Genomic DNA, 12,388 nt, shown 5'->3' with positions numbered 1-12,388 from the left:
TTGAGCGCACAAAAAATACAAAGAAGAAGTTGACCCATACCCATTTTTGTATCAGGTAAGACTTTTATTTAAAACCATGTATTTAGCATAGCTATTCTTCTTAAGGGGGAATCGGTTTATGTTCTCTGAGTGAGATATTTAAGCAATAAGGAGTGTTTGTGGTAACTGGCCAATATACCGAGGCTGTTCTTAGACACGACGCAACGAGGAGTGCCTGGATACAGCTCGTAGCCCGTGGTATATTGGTCGTATACCACAAACCCGAGGTGCCTTATTGCTGTTTATAAACTGGTTACCAACGTCATTAGAACAGCCAGGGTATGGCAATTTGTACTATCAGCATTCAGGGCTCGAACCACCCCGTTTATAATAACATATAAACAGTAGTAAAAGCTTTAAACTCTTGTGATATAATCCATACATCCCCACCCATTATAATAACTATATATAAAATGTGCATTTATTCTATAGAATACAGTACATGTGATGTGGATCAACAATAACACTGATTATAGTATTTAAAGCTGGACACCTTAATGGTGAAATTGACATGTTTATTTTGGATGTAACAACCAAAGTTCAAGTTACTGCCAACAATGAAACCGATTCATTTGTACCGCACTTCACCTGACCGTTTCATCCATAAAGCCAAATAATAAAGGTGGGGGGGGGGGGCGCTGTTTCGCCTAATGCATATTCCACGTTGAAGGGATGTACCACAGTATTACTGAGGGTCGGTTTCATAGACCTACATTAATATTCTCAACATGAAAGCATTTTTTTTTTGAGCTATGGTCAAGCTAAATCGAGTCAATGTATGTAAAGCAGAATCACAAACACAATTTTCTACTAAAGGGATTCTTTATTTATGTATATATAGATATGTTTTTAAGCACTTTCCAGAACTAGTTAGTCGAAGTGGATTCTATCCATGGCCAAACAACGACACGATTTTTCAGTGGTCTGTATAAAATAAGTGCAGTTTGGTCCAGGTAAGTTTAGGGCTCGATTCAACCCGGATCACGGAAGTTATAGCGCGATTTGAAATTCAAGCGTCATTTCCGATTGAGCCGAAACAATGCAGCATTTACTGTGAACGCAGGAAGATTGCCTTTAAATTGATATCACACTGGAGAGTGGATCTTCAGAGCTACGGATTGAATCGAGCCCTTTAAATGTAGGTCTGTGAAAGCAGCCCAGAGAGATGTAGATTACTATTAAAGTTCCAGTACTAACACACTAAAGACAACATACTTAGCTATCTTATTCTCTAGCCCAGGTACCAGTCTGTTTGTGCTATCATTCCACTCCTTGTTTGACACGAAAGACTGGACTTCAGACTTCACTCAAGCGCTAGCACTTAGTTAATTGCAAACCGGAAATCAAGACGTGGAAAAATAAATACATTTAAATTAACTAATGTACGTCACCCACCACCAGTGATTTGTATGGTAGACATAATGTACGTGTTTTATATGGTGAGTAGTAAGGGGCATCGGAGCAGGGCTGCGTTCAACAGGCTAACAAAGTGGTTGGAATGTTCAGATAGAAATACAATTTCTAGAACCGACATGCCTCTCTGATGTGTAGAATACAGAATCATGCCAGCTCTATTCATAACACTTCTGTCTGCAAAGCTCCACAACATTGTCCTACTGAACTTGCCCCCAAGGGTAATACTTCAGAGAGGTGAAACAATTAATTTTAAAAAATGGCCTATTACACAGTCGTGGCCAAAAGTTTTGGGAATGACACAAACATTAATTTCCACAAAGTTTGCTGCTTCAGTGTCTTTAGATATTTTTTTCAGATGTTACTATGGAATACTGAAGTATAATTACAAGCATTTCATAAGTGTCAAAGGCTTTTATTGACAATTACATGAAGTTGATGAAAAGAGTCAATATTTGTAGTGTTGACACTCTTTTGCAAGACCTCTGCAATCCGCCCTGGCATGCTGTCAGTTTACTTCTGGGCCACATCCTGACTGATGGCAGCCCATTCTTGCATAATCAATGCTTGGAGTTTGTCAGAATTTGTGAGTTTTTGTTAATCCACCCGCCTCTTGAGGATTGACCACAAATTCTTAATGGGATTATGGTCTGGGGAGTTTCCTGTCCATGGACCAAAAATATCAATGTTTTGTTCTCCGAGCCACTTAGTTATCACTTTTGCCTTATGGCAAGGTGCTCCATCATGCTGGAAAAGGCATTGTTCTTCACCAAACTGTTCCTGGATGGTGGGGAGAAGTTGCTCTCGGAGGATGGGTTGGTACCATTCTTTATTCATGGCTGTGTTCTTAGGCAAAATTGTGAGTGAGCCCACTCCCTTGGCTGAGAAGCAACCCCACACATGAATGGTCTCAGGATGCTTTACTGTTGGCATGCCACAGGACTGATGGTAGCGCTCACCTCGTCTTCTCCGGATGCCCCAAACAATGGGAAAGGGGATTCATCAGAGAACATGACTTTACCCCAGTCCTCAGCAGTCCAATCCCTGTACCTTTAGCAGAATATCAGTCTGTCCCTGATGTTTTTCCTGGAGAGAAGTTTCTTCTTTGCTGCCCTTCTTGACACCAGGCCATCCTTCAAAAGTCTTCGCCTCACTGTGCGTGCAGATGCACTCACACCTGCCTGCTGCCATTCCTGAGCAAGTGCCCCGATCCTGCAGCGTAATCAACTTCAGGAGACAGTCCTGGCGATTGCTGGACTTTCTTGGGTGCCCTGAAGCCGCCTTCACAACAATTGAACTGCTCTCCTTGAAGTTCTTGATGACCCGAAAATGGTTGATTTAGGTGCAATCTTACTGGCAGCAATATCCTTGCCTGGGAAGCCCTTTTTGTGCAAAGCAATGATGACAGCATGTGTTTCCTTGCAGGTAACCATGGTTGACAGAGAAATAACAATGATTCCAAGCACCACCCTCCATTTGAAGCTTCCAGTCTGTTATTCGAACTCCATCAGCATGACAGAGTGATCTCCAGCCTTGTCCTCGTCAACACTCACACCCGTGTTAACGAGATTAACACTGACATATCAGCTGGTCCTTTTGTGGCAGGGCTGAAATGCAGTGGGGATTCAGTTCATTTGCATGGAAAAGAGGGACTTTGCAATTCATCTGATCACTCTTCATAACATTCTGAGTATATGCAAATTACCATCTTAGAAACTGAGGCAGCAGACTTGGTGAAAATTAATATTTGTGTCATTCTCAACTTTTGGCCACGACTGTACAGCTGCAGATATGTTAGACTGATATGTACAGCTGTAGATATGTTAGACTGAGCTACATGATGACCGTATACATGACAGAGAATCATATTGGTTCTACATAGGTATTTCTATCTGAATTTTCTGTCATGTCCTTATGAACATGACCCAGAGCTAGCTGGCTGTAACCGGGCTAAAAGGGGTCTACATGGCTGGACAGCCCTGTGTGCCCACAGCTCCGTGTACTGACAGGGGTTTAGAAAGCATGGCTGGTCGCTGGTTCAGGACTGCTCTCCGAACACAACCATGGAAGGAGGGCAGGGCATCGGGGAGGCCCGGCACATCAACACCATCTAGAGGAGAGAGAAGAAGACCACAGGAAATGCTGAGTTGCAACACAGAAAGATAATTTAAGATGGGTTTGTATGTGTGGCAAAAACACTCTCCATTTCACTTATCTGTATCCCGCAAGGTACCCATACACAGTTTAAGATTTAAAACCATGGTATCATTACCTTAACTATTCAAATGTTTGACTTCTGAGATAAATGTTTGTCATGTTAGTCCAGACCCCTGTGAGCATTGAAGGTCCCCAAGAACACAGTGGCCTCTATATCATTCTTAAATGGAAGAAGTTGTGAACCACCAAGACTCTTCCTAGAGCTGGCCGCCCAGCCAAACAGAGCAATCGGGGGAGAATGGCCTTGGTCAGGGAGGTGACCATGACCCCGATGGTCACTCTGACAGAGCTCTAGAGTTTCTCTGTGGAGATGGGAGAACCTTCCAGAGGGACAACCATCTCTGCAGCACTCCATCAATCAGGCCTTTATGGTAGAGTGGCCAGCCGGAAGCCACTCCTCAGTAAAAGGCTCATGACAGCCTGCTTAGAGTTTGCCAAAAGGCACCTAAAGACTCTCAGACCATGAGAAACAATATTCTCTGGTCTGATGGAACCAAGAAAGCCAAGAGTCACGCCTGGAGGAAACCTGGCACTATCCCTATGGTGAAGCATGGTTGTGGAAGCATCATGCTGTGGGGATGTCTTTCTGCGATAGGGACTGGGAGACTAATCAGGATAGAGGGAAAGATGAACGGAGCGAAGTACAGAGAGATCCTTGATGAAAACCTGCTCCACAGAGCTCAGGACCTTAGACTGGGGCAAAGGTTGAAATTCCAACAGGACAACGACCCTAAACACACAGCCAAGACAACACAGGAGTGGCTTCGGGACAAGTCTCAATGTCCTTGACAGAAATTACACAAATTACAGGCACACCTGGTAATTGAAATGCATTCCAGGTGACCACCACATGAAGCTGGTTGAGAGAATGCCAAGAGTGTGCAAAGCTGTCATCAAGGCAAAGGCAAAATATATTTGTAGTAACGTTTTTGGTTACTACATGATTCCATATGTGTTATTTCATAGTTTCATAGTTTTGATGTCTTCACTATTATTCTAAAATGTAGAAAATAGTAAAAATAACGAAAAACCCTTCGATCCAGCAGGTGTATCCAAACTTTTGACTGGTACTGTATGTCTGTATGTATATGCATGATATAGTATCTCTGTGGGGTGTCCTCACCTGGTATGGGGTTGTATTTACACTGAACAAAAATATAGAACGCAACATGTAGTGTGTTGGTTTCATGAGCTGAAATAAAGACGTCTCGGACATTTTCCATACGCACAAAAAAGCTTATTTCGCTCAAATGTTGTCTCTGTTAGTGAGCATTTCTCCTTTACCAAGGCAATCCATCCACCTGACAGTTGTGGCATGTCAAGAAGCTGATGAAACAGCATGATCATTACACAGGTGCACCTTGTGCTGGTGGAAATAATGTGCAGTTTTGTCACAGAACAATGCCACAGATTAAGGGAGTGCGTAATTGGCATGCTGACTGTAGGAATGTCCACCAGAGCTGTTGCCAGAGAATTTAATGTTCATTTCTCTACCATAAGCCGCCTTCAAAGTCATTTTAGAGAATTTGGTAGTACGTCCACCTCACAACCGCAGACCATGTGTAACCCCGCCAGCCCAGGACCTCCACATCCGGCTTCTTCACCTGAGGGATCGTCTGAGACCAGCCGCCCGACCAAATAATTCCTGCACAAACTGTCAGAAACCGTCTCAGGGAAGCTCGTCTGCTCGTCATCCTCACCAGGGTCTTGACCTGACTATTTCGGCGTCATAACCGACTTCAGTGGGCAAATGCTCACCTTCGATGACCACTAAAAATGCTGGAGAAGTGTGGTCTTCATGGATGAAACCCGGGTTTCAACTGTACCGTTCAGATGGCTGACAGCGTCGTGTGGGTGAGCAGTTTGCTGATGTCAACGTTGTGAACAGAGTGCCCATGGTGGGGTTATGGTACGAGCAGGCATGAGCTACGGACAACGAACACAATTGCATTTTATCGATGCCAATTTGAGTGCTCAGAGATACAGTGACGAGATCCTGAGGCCCATTGTTGTGCCATTCCTCCGCCGCCATCACCTCATGTTTCAGCATGATAATGCACAGCCCCATTTTGCAAGGATCTGCACACAATTCCTGGAAGCTGAAAATGTCCCAGTTCTTCCATGGCCTGCAGACTCACCAGACATGTCACCCATTGAGCATGTTTGGGATGCTCTGGATTGACCTGTCAACCTTCCAGTTCCCGCCAATATCCAGCAACTTAGCACAGCCATTGAAGAGGAGTGGGACAACATTCCACAGGCCACAATAAATGACTGGGGGGATCCTAGATGTTTTTTGACCATGGTATTCCCTTACGACCAGGGATGAATCTATTTATGAAAATTTAAGTTGATAGATTTCCCAAAGAAGCATCGCAGCGGGCTGTATTGCCTGCATGTATAGTAACATTAGCAGCCCCCACAACCCAAAACATCTTCCCGTGGCCAGCCCCCACAACCCAAAACATCTTCCTGTGGCCATGCCCCCCCAACCCAAAACATCGTCCCGCAGCCATGCCCCCCCAACCCAAAACATCGTCCCGCGGCCATACCCCCCCAACCCAAAACATCGTCCCGCGGCCATGACTCCTACAATTTTGTGCCGGTTTGCTTCGTTCTACTACACTGACTGTCCTCCTTCCCCAGTGGTTAGCATGCTATTTCAAGTGCAGCAGATTAGGGTTTGCGGCCCGGCCCGATGGCTACTTCACAGTCCCTTCACCGTGGTCATTCTCCAGCGGATGTTTCTCTTTCCTCCACTATCCTTACATTGAATGTGAGATCATTTATGGCATGCATGCCCAATGTAGACAGTATCATGGGATTAGTATTGGCCTCGTGGGCGTGTCCAATGCATTTGTACACGTGGCTTGTCATTTCAATACTGAAACAAGTTTAGCAAATCCTCACACGTTGTTTACTTTTGAATTGATACTATTAGAAAGAGGAAATGCAGTCACACATCTAAGATAACATGGGAATCATTACTTTAGAAAGGAAACAAAAGGCTGACCTAGAGCAATGTGGGTTTGTCTTTTCATGAATTAATGAGGCCAACCATGTCAAAGGATGCCAGATTAGACTCACAATGAGGCCAACCGTGTTGAAGGATGCCAGATTAGACTCACAATGAGGCCAACCATGTGGAAGGATGCCAGATTAGACTCACAATGAGGCCAACCGTGTTGAAGGATGCCAGATTAGACTCATAATGAGGCTAACCTTGTTGAAGGATGCCAGATTAGACTCATAATGAGGCCAACCGTGTTGAAGGATGCCAGATTAGACTCACAATGAGGCTAACCATGTTGAAGGATGCCAGATTAGACTCATAATGAGGCTAACCGTGTGGAAGGATGCCAGATTAGACTCATTATGAGGCTAACCGTGTGGAAGGATGCCAGATTAGACTCACAATGAGGCTAACCATGTTGAAGGATGCCAGATTAGACTCATAATGAGGCCAACCGTGTGGAAGGATGCCAGATTAGACTCATAATGAGGCTAACCATGTTGAAGGATGCCAGATTAGACTCATAATGAGGCTAACCGTGTGGAAGGATGCCAGATTAGACTCATAATGAGGCCAACCGTGTTGAAGGATGCCAGATTAGACTACTACAGCTACTGTACATGCCGTCATGAAATGGATTAGTGCAGGCCCTAGCCTTGTAATGAAGATAGGCCTTAAGGATGACATGCTCAGGAGAGTGACATTATTAACAAATATCAACATCACGAGGGTGTGCAGAAAATTAATATTTTAAGGTTAATTTAATTTAAATTCAAAACACATGTTGCTTGAAATAAAGTTGCAATTTGTTTGCTTGTTATGCATCATCCTGGTGTAATTATATGCAGTTGAACATTATCACCACAAGGTGTCAGTGCTGGCATTTGTATTACTGTCTAGCTCTACTAGCTACGTGTAAACAAACAGCTAGCTAGGTCTCGTAGCGTGAGGAAGATAATACAAGTGAAGTGTACCTATGATGAAAATTACAGGCCTCACTCATCTTTTTAAGCGGGTGAACTTGCACAATTGGTGGCTGACTAAATACTCTAGCACATGCTAGAGGTTCATTATGACTACAGTATGTTTCTTAACTGACATTAAGGGTGGCGGCTGGTAGCCTAGCGGTTAGAATGTTGTGCTAGTAACCGAAAGGTTGGTGGATCGAATCCCCGAGCTGACAAGGTAAAAATCTGTCGCTCTGCCCCTGAACAAGGCAGTTAACCTACTGTTCCCCGGGAGCCGAAGATGTCGATTAAGGCAGCCCCCCTAACCTCTGTGATTCAGAGGGGTTGGGTTAAATGCGGAAGACACATTTCAGTTGAAGACATTCAGTTGTACAACTGACCCCTTTCCAATGCACCTGGGTAAAACATAGTTGTGTTTTGGAAGAAGAAGACAGAGAGCTAGGAGAGACAGATTGGCGACGGGTTGATTGTGAGGTAATTACTGCTGCTAGCTAACTTTTGATTTAAACAATGTGGCCGTTAAACATTGGACACGTACACTAGCTACATTTAGTTTAGTTATATTGATGTCTGTTGTGAGATAAATGAATCTAGCTCGCTAGCTAATGAGGTAAGCTGATCTTTCTCGAACTTGAAAGCACACTAGTTTTGTGTTTTTTTGCTGTGCTAGCCAAATGTAGCTAACACCACCAGGGAAAACGGATAATAAAAAGGGAAAGCAACAAGTCAATGTGTGTATATAACTAGTTTTGTTCAGTTTTTTTGGTTACGAACTTGTCCTTTTGAGCTAGCTAGCTAACTAACAAAGCAATCATGGCGCGCCGCAACGGTCAATGTTTAGTGGGGGAACCTTTTGGTTTACACGTGCATATAGAACGTGTTATTGTTTTGACAGTTGAAAAGCTCTATAGTGGGGGGGGGGGGGTCCCTCACCTGGTGCTCCCCCCAGGTACACAGTCTCCTTGGCCCCTGATGGTCGGCCTTGTTTGGGCCCCACACTGTGTTCGCTGGCTGCATCCACATGTAGTTGGAGCACGTTGCTCTTCTTCACAACTACAGGGAGAACACCAGAACACAACATATCACTCGCACAGCCAATCAACCAATCAATTAACAAGAAAATACAATTATTCGAGAATTTTAAACATGAATATCATATTGTTGCAAATCTCGAATGACAGGACGTTACAATGCTAAAGAAGGTGAAACTATTAATTCCTTTAAACATCAATGTGTGTGTGTGTGTGTGTGTGTGTACAATATAACACTCACTTTTGATACTGTGCCAGCGTCCGTCACACAAGGATTCCTCTGGTGTGAAGGAGGTATAGAGCTCTGCGCTGCCACTGTTTACTGTGACAGTTACGGCTCCCTGATAGAGGTAGAGGCTGAGCTGTTGTCCAGCCCTGGAACCAGCATGCAGCAGGAGACCAGAGTCTGACACCGGCCTGACCTCCAGCTGGACCTCCAGGTCCCGGCCCAACATCAGGGACTCATCTAGACAGAGAGAGATTATTCAGACTCAGACTTGACACGGTCATGTGTCTTTTGTTGTTGTCTCAAAGTTCTGGAATTCTTTTTTTTTCTTCTTCATCTGTTATTTTCTTGATGGGTTGCAAACCTCACCCCCCCTCGCCAAATCAACATCCCAAATTTTAAAGATCATTGTAAAAAAAAAAAAAAATCCAATCCAACATTTTCAAGAGTAGCCAATTGAATCAAAATGGTTTCAGAGAGGGTGTAACAGAGTTAGACAGCGAGAAGAGAGGGGATCGTCTATACCTATAGCCATGAGTCCTCCCTGGGAAGAGAAGTATACCCCAGGCTGCAGAGCGGTCTGGAAGCAGGGTACAACCCCCAGGCTGGTGGAGGGACTAGCCGGGCTCTCCTCATTCAGCTCCAGGTCCCTCACACAGCCCACAAACCCTCCTGAACCTGGCATCTACATGAAGGGAAACACACCATTGTTAAGGAACTAAATACCAGTGTTATGTCTTCATTTATATTGTATGTCTTACTTAATTCCTCTTTCCTCTCTTTCCTCAAAACAGAATAGGAGAATAATCAGAGAGGGGAGGGAACTTGGACCTTCTCGGAGAAGGAGACGAGGAGATACAATGAAAAAGAAAGACACATTTGGTATTGATATGTTTAATTCTAAATTATTGCTGCTCTGCTGTAAATGGGATGTGAGGAAAGGAGAGTAAAGGAGAGCAGAGGAAAGGCTGAATTACTGAGAGTAAAGGAGAGTGGAGCAGAGTAGAGGAAAGGCTGAATTACTGAGAGGAAAGGAGAGTGGAGCAGAGTAGAGGAAAGGCTGAATTACTGAGAGTAAAGGAGAGTGGAGCAGAGTAGAGGAAAGGCTGTATTACTGAGATTAAAGGAGAGTGGAGCAGAGTAGAGGAAAGGCTGAATTACTGAGAGTAAAGGAGAGTGGAGCAGAGTAGAGGAAAGGCTGTATTACTGAGAGGAAAGGAGAGTGGAGCAGAGTAGAGGAAAGGCTGTATTACTGAGAGTAAAGGAGAGTGGAGCAGAGTAGAGGAAAGGCTGTATTACTGAGAGGAAAGGAGAGTGGAGGAAAGGCTGAATTACTGAGAGGAAAGGAGAGCAGAGGAAAGGCTGTATTACTGAGAGGAAAGGAGAGCAGAGGAAAGGCTGTATTACTGAGAGGAAAGGAGAGCAGAGGAAAGGCTGTATTACTGAGAGGAGAGGCTGTATTACTGAGAGGAAACGAGAGCAGAGGAAAGGCTGAATTACTGAGAGGAAAGGAGAGTAGAGGAAAGGCTGAATTACTGAGAGGAAAGGAGAGTAGAGGAAAGGCTGAATTACTGAGAGGAAAGGAGAGCAGAGGAAAGGCTGAATTACTGAGAGGAAAGGAGAGCAGAGGAAAGGCTGAATTACTGAGAGTAAAGGAGAGCAGAGGAAAGGCTGTATTACTGAGAGGAAAGGAGAGCAGAGGAAAGGCTGTATTACTGAGAGGAAAGGAGAGCAGAGGAAAGGCTGAATTACTGAGAGGAAAGGCTGAATTACTGAGAGGAAAGGCTGTATTACTGAGAGGAAACGAGAGCAGAGGAAAGGCTGTATTACTGAGAGGAAAGGAGAGCAGAGGAAAGGCTGAATTACTGAGAGTAAAGGAGAGCAGAGGAAAGGCTGTATTACTGAGAGGAAAGGAGAGCAGAGGAAAGGCTGTATTACTGAGAGGAAAGGAGAGCAGAGGAAAGGCTGAATTACTGAGAGGAAAGGCTGAATTACTGAGAGGAAAGGCTGTATTACTGAGAGGAAACGAGAGCAGAGGAAAGGCTGTATTACTGAGAGGAAAGGAGAGCAGAGGAAAGGCTGAATTACTGAGAGGAAAGGAGAGCAGAGGAAAGGCTGAATTACTGAGAGGAAAGGCTGAATTACTGAGAGGAAAGGAGAGCAGAGGAAAGGCTGAATTACTGAGAGGAAAGGCTGTATTACTGAGAGGAAAGGAGAGCAGAGGAAAGGCTGAATTACTGAGAGGAAAGGCTGTATTACTGAGAGGAAAGGAGAGCAGAGGAAAGGCTGAATTACTGAGAGGAAAGGCTGTATTACTGAGAGGAAAGGCTGAATTACTGAGAGGAAAGGCTGTATTACTGAGAGGAAACGAGAGCAGAGGAAAGGCTGTATTACTGAGAGGAAAGGAGAGCAGAGGAAAGGCTGAATTACTGAGAGGAAAGGCTGAATTACTGAGAGGAAAGGCTGTATTACTGAGAGGAAAGGAGAGCAGAGGAAAGGCTGAATTACTGAGAGGAAACGAGAGCAGAGGAAAGGTTGAATTACTGAGAGGAAAGGAGAGCAGAGGAAAGGCTGAATTACTGAGAGGAAAGGAGAGCAGAGGAAAGGCTGAATTACTGAGAGGAAACGAGAGCAGAGGAAAGGTTGAATTACTGAGAGGAAAGGAGAGCAGAGGAAAGCCTGAATTACTGAGAGGAAAGGAGAGCAGAGGAAAGGCTGAATTACTGAGAGGAAAGGAGAGCAGAGGAAAGGCTGAATTACTGAGAGGAAACGAGAGCAGAGGAAAGGTTGAATTACTGAGAGGAAAGGAGAGCAGAGGAAAGCCTGAATTACTGAGAGGAAAGAAGAGCAGAGGAAAGGCTGAATTACTGAGAGTAAAGGAGAGTGGAGCAGAGTAGAGGAAAGGCTGTATTACTGAGAGGAAAGGAGAGCAGAGGAAAGGCTGAATTACTGAGAGTAAAGGAGAGCAGAGGAAAGGCTGAATTACTGAGAGTAAAGGAGAGTGGAGCAGAGTAGAGGAAAGGCTGAATTACTGAGAGGAAAGGCTGAATTACTGAGAGGAAAGGAGAGCAGAGGAAAGGCTGAATTACTGAGAGGAAAGGAGAGCAGAGGAAAGGCTGAATTACTGAGAGGAAAGGAGAGCAGAGGAAAGGCTGAATTACTGAGAGGAAAGGAGAGTGGAGCAGAGTAGAGGAAAGGCTGAAATACTGAGAGGAAAGGCTGAATTACTGAGAGGAAAGGAGAGCAGAGGAAAGGTTGAATTACTGAGAGGAAACGAGAGCAGAGGAAAGGTTGAATTACTGAGAGGAAAGGAGAGCAGAGGAAAGCCTGAATTACTGAGAGGAAACGAGAGCAGAGGAAAGGTTGAATTACTGAGAGGAAAGGAGAGCAGAGGAAAGCCTGAATTACTGAGAGGAAACGAGAGCAGAGGAAAGGCTGTATTACTGAGAGGAAAGGAGAGCAGAGGAAAGGCTGAATTACT

At 44.5% G+C, this 12,388-nt stretch overlaps 1 protein-coding gene across 1 annotated transcript in view; it reads right to left on the bottom strand.

The window, feature by feature from the left end:
- Positions 1 to 41: 41 nt before the first annotated feature.
- The window catches only part of lama5 (laminin, alpha 5), a 255,832-nt gene continuing 243,485 nt past the window's right edge, over positions 42 to 12,388 (bottom strand). Inside the window, exons 76-79 of the mRNA XM_064956204.1 lie at positions 9,433 to 9,592; positions 8,923 to 9,147; positions 8,584 to 8,703; positions 42 to 3,562 (exon numbers count right to left, since the gene is read on the bottom strand). Of these exons, the coding sequence (XP_064812276.1) occupies positions 3,414 to 3,562; positions 8,584 to 8,703; positions 8,923 to 9,147; positions 9,433 to 9,592 (654 nt within the window). The 3' untranslated portion in view covers positions 42 to 3,413. The remainder of the gene's footprint in view (positions 3,563 to 8,583; positions 8,704 to 8,922; positions 9,148 to 9,432; positions 9,593 to 12,388) is intronic.

The sequence above is a fragment of the Oncorhynchus masou genome, chromosome 33, assembly GCF_036934945.1.
Source record: "Oncorhynchus masou masou isolate Uvic2021 chromosome 33, UVic_Omas_1.1, whole genome shotgun sequence".
In the NCBI taxonomy this organism is placed as follows: domain Eukaryota; kingdom Metazoa; phylum Chordata; class Actinopteri; order Salmoniformes; family Salmonidae; genus Oncorhynchus; species Oncorhynchus masou.
Note: the sequence above shows the minus strand (reverse complement) of the source record. Positions and strands in the feature narration are given on the sequence as shown.